General features: G+C 34.7%; 1 protein-coding gene across 1 annotated transcript; it reads right to left on the reverse strand.

The window, feature by feature from the left end:
* Positions 1-1,100: 1,100 nt before the first annotated feature.
* Positions 1,101-4,741, reverse strand: LOC111878146 (glucose and ribitol dehydrogenase). Its single transcript, XM_023874660.2, has 5 exons — positions 4,406-4,741; positions 3,928-4,065; positions 3,250-3,626; positions 1,430-1,785; positions 1,101-1,335 (listed from the first exon to the last, which is right to left on the reverse strand). The coding sequence occupies exons 1-5, from the start codon at positions 4,580-4,582 to the stop codon at positions 1,274-1,276; spliced, it is 1,110 nt and encodes a 369-aa protein (XP_023730428.1). The 5' UTR covers positions 4,583-4,741; the 3' UTR covers positions 1,101-1,273.
* Positions 4,742-6,246: the final 1,505 nt, after the last annotated feature.

A 6,246-nucleotide genomic window follows, 5' to 3' on the forward strand; every position in this document is an offset into this window, starting at 1 on the left:
GATGTTGAAATGGATGCACGATTTCAAATAAGACAACATGAAATGGATGTGCGACACGCTCAATTAGAAGAACAAGTTGCGGTCATTTTGAGAAAGTTGAACCCATCGGGTAATCCTCATAATAGTTCCTAGTTTTATGAATGTTAAACATTAGAAATGTATTAGACTATAAACAACTCATCCGGTAATCTGCTAGATAGTTTCTAGCTTTTTGTGAATGTCAATGACATTTTATTTTGGCCGGTAATCCGCTAGATAGTTTCTAGCTTTTTGTGAATGTTAGTGACATTTTATTTTGGTCGGTAATCTGCTAGATAGTTCCTAGCTTTTTGTGAATGATAATGACATTTTATTTTGACCGGTTGAATATGAATGTAATGGGTTTTTTCTGCATTTGTAATGTATTATTGGTTTTTCCTGTATTTTAGGTAGAAAAAACCTAGATATTTTTCAGTTTTTTTTGTTTTTTATTTTTATTTAAAGGAAATCATTTAGCTATGGATTTGCGACAGATAAATCTGTCACAAATAATTGGAAAAGTCGTAAGGAATCAGTAGGTAATATTTATTGTAGGAAGTTTGTAGGTAATATTTTTTTATAGGAAATTTGTAGGTAATATTTATTGTAGGTAATCCGTAGCTAATTTGTAGATAAAAGTTTTGTAGGTAACCTGTAGTAAAACAGCTTCCGTAGCTAATCCGTAGGTGGCTAAAGTTGTAGGCAATCCGTAGGAAAATTACCTACAGAATATTCCGTAGGTAGTCTGTAGGAAATTACGTAGGCAATCCGTTACAACCATTTACCCACGAGCTATATTCCTACGGAGCTTTTTCCGTAGGTAATCCGTAGGCAAACCGTTTTACCTACAGTAAGTTGTTGTAGGTGATGGAGCAGTTTTCTAGTAGTGGTATATATTTTTCAAATGTGACTGTATATAGTGTGAATTATTGTACCCTGCTTCAAAACCAATTTGCAACTTTCTAAATAAACCAGAATCATATATAGGTTTATGGCCGTTATGTCTACAAGATGGGGTAAAATCCCACATTGATTATCATAATACCTTTAGATTTTACTTTTATTAGCATTTTATTTTAGATCAAACATCAGTTTATTTTGAAGTACTCAACCTAATTTGGCGCGCAACTATATTATTCTTCACTTCATTTTTATAAGAGACTCATGGAAATGACAAAGGACTAGCATTAATAGAAGTAAACTCTTCATCCTTTGCGTAGGTAAGGTTATCAACATCAAATTTACTCCCATTATGTTACGGGTTTTCTGTATTGTGGTTGTTGTTGACGTCAGGAACAGCATTGTCGAGTTCTCCACCTGCAAGAAAATATTGCAACATCGTGATCAACCCACAACTCCAAAGATTTCACCCAATGTTTAAGTGCATGTGTTTGTGTGTATAGAATTTTACCATCAGGATGAAGAAATGATCCAGTGTAGAAGGAAGCCTCCTTGGATGCCAGGAACAAATATGATGGACCAACCTCTACAGGTTGAGCTGCCCGATTCATAGGATTCTTTGACCCAAAGGTTGCTAAATCCTCATCATCGAGTGATGCAGCTTCAAGTGGGGTCCAGATAGGGCCAGGAGCCACACCATTAACACGAATCCCCTTGTCAGCCAGGAATCTTGCTAAACTCTTGGTGAAATTCACGATGGCTCCCTTTGTTGAAGCGTAATCAATGAGTTTTGGACTTCCTGAGAATCCTAACACCGAAGCGGTGTTTATGATGCTGCTTCCTCGTTTCATGTGCTTCACAGCATGCCTACACATCCAATTCATCACAATTTGTTGTGCTATTTTATGATGATTCGTACAGCTTAAAGAGAAACACGAGGGAAAAAGTGAAAAACTAGGATGAAAAGTTGAAAACACCCTTTGTCCACGTTAACGTCTACTTTAGGTCAAACCTCAAATGTCTTTTTTAACTTTTACCTTATTACACATTAAACCCCTATACTTAAGACTTATTTACAAACAAGACCTTAGACTTAGTTTTAATCCACTTTTTATATACCTACAAGTTTCACCACAAAAGCTAGCTATTTCCAAACTACTCTTTAGTGTAGATGGTGAAAATGACAGGTTAAATTGTTGCAGCTTTATAGCTAGCTACTTCAGTGCAAAATAATCGAGTCATTTGACACTCGTATATCAAAGGGTTTTTGGTTAAGTAGTATGAGGGCATTTGAAATGTGCCCCTCAACCAAATGTTGAGGGTTGAAGTCTCGTGGTGGTTGACAAATGTGTCGATTTGGGAATAGGATTATAAGGTGTGTGTTAGCGTTTCAAAATATTATTATTATTGTTTGACAAATACATGCCACAATCATTAATTTTGTGTGCATATATTAAAAGCTTCACATAAAAGTCTTACCATAAAAGGAGCCAAAACATTAGATGGCATGGAAGAATACTATCTATACTTGAGGTAAGAAGGTGTTGCATCTGTGTTACTGGTGGTAGACACTTTCCATCCCAAAGACAATATGCTTAATTTAGTTTAATAAATCTCTAAAAATCATTCACTTGATTTTTCTCCTATTACCTATTTGACAAAGGTTTCCATGCTAATTGCAATTAAACTTGAGTATGATTTCCAACAATCACCTACTGATTGGAATGCTGTCCTCATGCTCTAGTAATTAAGTCATTCCAAGATGTGATATCATGCAAGATTATAGAGATTATTATCTGAATACCGAAGGTTCAAATAACAGTTCCATGTGAGACAATGTTTTGAACCAAATATTTATATTTTCTTCAAATTGTGAAATTCCACACAATATTGCAATTTGTTTCAACTGTAATTACCCAAATTTGTATATAAAGAAAATGCACATACCATGCTCAAATAGAGAAAAGACTCGATCATGGATTACTAAAGTCAATGACTACATGTAGAATTGTCGATCTGTCACCAAATGTCTAGCAAAGTATTACCAAGAACTAATCTTTGAGATGAAATAAAGCTATAAACACAAGATAGCACAGTTGATTTGGAAGATGTATAAAGCTAAGAACAAACCTATCAATTGTACAACTGTATACAAAATCCATTTTCTGCAAACTCGTGATTAATCAATTAAAAGCAATTCTCACCCGAATACTTTTCTTTAATAAAAAATTAGATTAAAATCAATAGCTACTAATTAGGTTTGTTTAAGCCTCTCAGAAAAAACAATTTGTCCAAGAAAACATTAATTTAAGAATAAGGAGATACACACACCTTGTCATGAAGAAATGCGAGAAAATGTTGGTTCTATATATCCTTTCAAGCCTCTCCTCCGTTATGTCATCTAATGTATATGTTTCATACTGCACGGCTGCATTATTCACCAGGATATCTATGCGTCCATATTTAGCAACGACCTCATCCACAACTTTCTTACAATTCTTGTCATACCTAACATCAGTATGTATTGCAATTGGATCACCTGCGTAACTCATTTTTGAATCATTTATGATCTCTAACGTGTACTTTGCATCTATGTCTTCAACACCCTTCACGTAGGTGAAGGCTATAGTTGCACCTTCCCTAGAAAAGAAGTAGCAAACAGACCTCCCAATACCCGAATCCCCACCTATCACCAAAGCCACCTTCCCCTGCACCAGGAAATTATTTAAAACAAAAAAAAAATGATGGCTTTTTACGAGAGAAAACAAGCGGAAAGGATTATATATCCTTCTTCTGATTTTATGCTGCTTTGGTCAAAGGTTCAATATTTACACTGTTTTACTTTAGAAACTTTTGCAATGAAATCAAATGAGAATGTGCATGGTATTAATTACATACTCAGAAATTTCATAAAGGAAGGATCAAATTTCTTCTAATTAATTTAGCAGCATTCTATCAGAAGTGTGACAAAATGACATGAAGAATAAAAGCTTAATGAACTAAGTGTACTTTCAGTTTGTTAGTGGGTTGGTAATTAGGATCGCTGAATATTGGAAGAGGGTCCATTAGGTACTCCTTTCCGGGTTGACCATCCTGATGCTGTGGTGGGAATCTTCGTTCGCCTTCTTCCCTCCTCATGGCCTTCGCCTAAAAAAGTTACAAACTCCGGTTAGGAGAATTTCATGTGTGTGAGACTTTGTCATTAATGAATTGCAAATTCCACTTTTCATTCAACTTTACAATTTAATTCTTACTAAACATTGAACTCTTCTAAGAAGTTCAATGTAAGCAGTCATTGAACTTCAAATTCATTGAATGTTAGCTTTAGCATCACACTTTGGTTGAATTTTATCCATTGAATACCAACTACACATTCCACCTCATTTAACGATTCAATTAAACCAAGCATCGTGGATGCTTTAAGTAACGCATTACTAAATTATCCGAATTAAAATAAACATCTTGAATAAATGAGAAAGAAGACGACCTTAAAACTGTGAATAGAAGAGGAACCACGTCGGAAGACACTTTGTCCCACCGCTGCAACATTGTTATTTCTTATGCTTGTTGAAGCACGTGAAGTCAGAAACCTCCGTGACCATAGACACGAGTTCTCTGTGATCAGAATCGGTGTGCCAGACACTGATCCCACAAAACAGGCCATCACTAAGCAGAATATATATTACTTACGATTGGATGAATGAATGAAACAACCCCATAAGAAATACTACAATATATATAGTGGGAAAACATCAATCATCTAAGTGTCAAATACTTCATCAATATGAAATATAGAAGTATGTTTGGTCTCTTTTCAACCTTGCTTATTGTATCATCTCACTACCTAACAAATTGAAATAAGTGTGTTGTTGATACGAAAATGCATTATATGGAAAAACTATTGGCAGGAAAGATTTCTATTTACACTTGTTTCTGTAGCTGTAACAACAGTTATCTTTTCATGTCCTTAATTTCAACTTATTATTTCTTCTTTATATATTTAATAGAGGGTTAGCATACATGCACCCACACTTGTTATAGATGCACGACCTATCTATTGATGTATCGATATTATTAATATACATTTAATAAAGTAAAGACAAATATTCATAAATGGTCTATATGGTTTTAATAATATCAAATGTAATCTTTAATTTTTATTCGGTCTAATGGAAGGTCCCTATTGTTTCAATTTCTATCGTGGTTGGTCCCTCACCCATACAAAAAAACTTTTATACCCTTTTTATTATATTTTTCTTTAGATAAAATTTAAAAAAAAAAAAAAAAAAAAAAAAAAAAAAAAAAAAACCCAAATAAGTAGCACCCCCTGGCGTCTTCTTCCCCACCCTCTTCACCTCCTAAAAATCTTAATGCCTTCACCTCCTAAAAATCTTAATGCCTTCACCTCCTAAAAATCTTAATGCCTTCACCTCCTAAAAATCTTAACACCGCCAACTTCCATTAACATGTATATTGTACTATTCATACATAGAAAGAACGGAATCTGAGAAATTTGATTCGTTTTTTAACGTCATCTCCGATTTTCAGATCCGGTCAACTAAATCTGTGAAATTCAACTCTTTTTCCGATTGGGAAGATATTCAAGAATCGGGTTTCTTGAAGCAGCAATCTTCGATTCAAAATATATTCTGAGAAATTCGATTTGTCTTTCACCTTCATCTATGATATGTAGATCCGAAAAAAAAAAAAAAAAAAAAAAAAAAAAAAACTCTTGATATGTCTACTTTGTTGAAGCAAGTATTCGAAAATCAGCAAAAATATGTAGATTTTGGTTTGTTTAATCGTTTCCTTGCTAGATCAACATTTTTTGCATTTGATAAATTTGGCATGTTTAATTGATTTATTGCACCTAGTTTATATGACATTTTTCCTTTGTTGATTTTTTGCAACAGCTTTGACATCAACTAGTGCAGGAAGGGATAAAGGAGGGTGTTTTGAAGTTGATGGTGGTTAATGGTTATAAAGGTTGTCGCGGTGGTTTGTAGATGATGTAGGTGTTTTCTAGTGGTGATTTGAAGTTGTGGTGGTGCTTGAATAGAGGGACAAGGTTCGTCAATGATTCTATGGTAACAATGGTGGCGGGAAGGTGGTTGAAAGGAAGAATAAGGGTTGTGTTTGGTTGTCAGTGTGGTGGGTTGAGGTTGCCTCCGAAGAGGGTGAAGAAGGGTGTTGAAGTTGGTGTTAGATGTTTGGTTGTCTATGTGGTGGGTTGAAGTTCCCTCCAAAGAACGTGAAGAAGGGTGATGAATGGAACGTCCGCCCTTTCGTTAGACATATCATAGATACATCCTCATTTACTTTATCGAA

The sequence above is a fragment of the Lactuca sativa genome, chromosome 5 (assembly GCF_002870075.4).
Source record: "Lactuca sativa cultivar Salinas chromosome 5, Lsat_Salinas_v11, whole genome shotgun sequence".
Lineage (NCBI taxonomy): Eukaryota > Viridiplantae > Streptophyta > Magnoliopsida > Asterales > Asteraceae > Lactuca > Lactuca sativa.

What these genes read in the sequence shown, in the direction of transcription:
- LOC111878146 (XM_023874660.2), bottom strand. Translation starts at nt 4,582, where the DNA reads ATGGCCTGTTTTGTGGGATCAGTGTCTGGCACACCGATTCTGATCACA. An exon ending in AACCCACTAACAAACTGAAA is followed by an intron (nt 3,627 to 3,927) that starts GTACACTTAGTT and finishes TTCCTGGTGCAG; the next exon opens with GGGAAGGTGGCTTTGGTGAT. An exon ending in TCGCATTTCTTCATGACAAG is followed by an intron (nt 1,786 to 3,249) that starts GTGTGTGTATCT and finishes TTGGATGTGTAG; the next exon opens with GCATGCTGTGAAGCACATGA.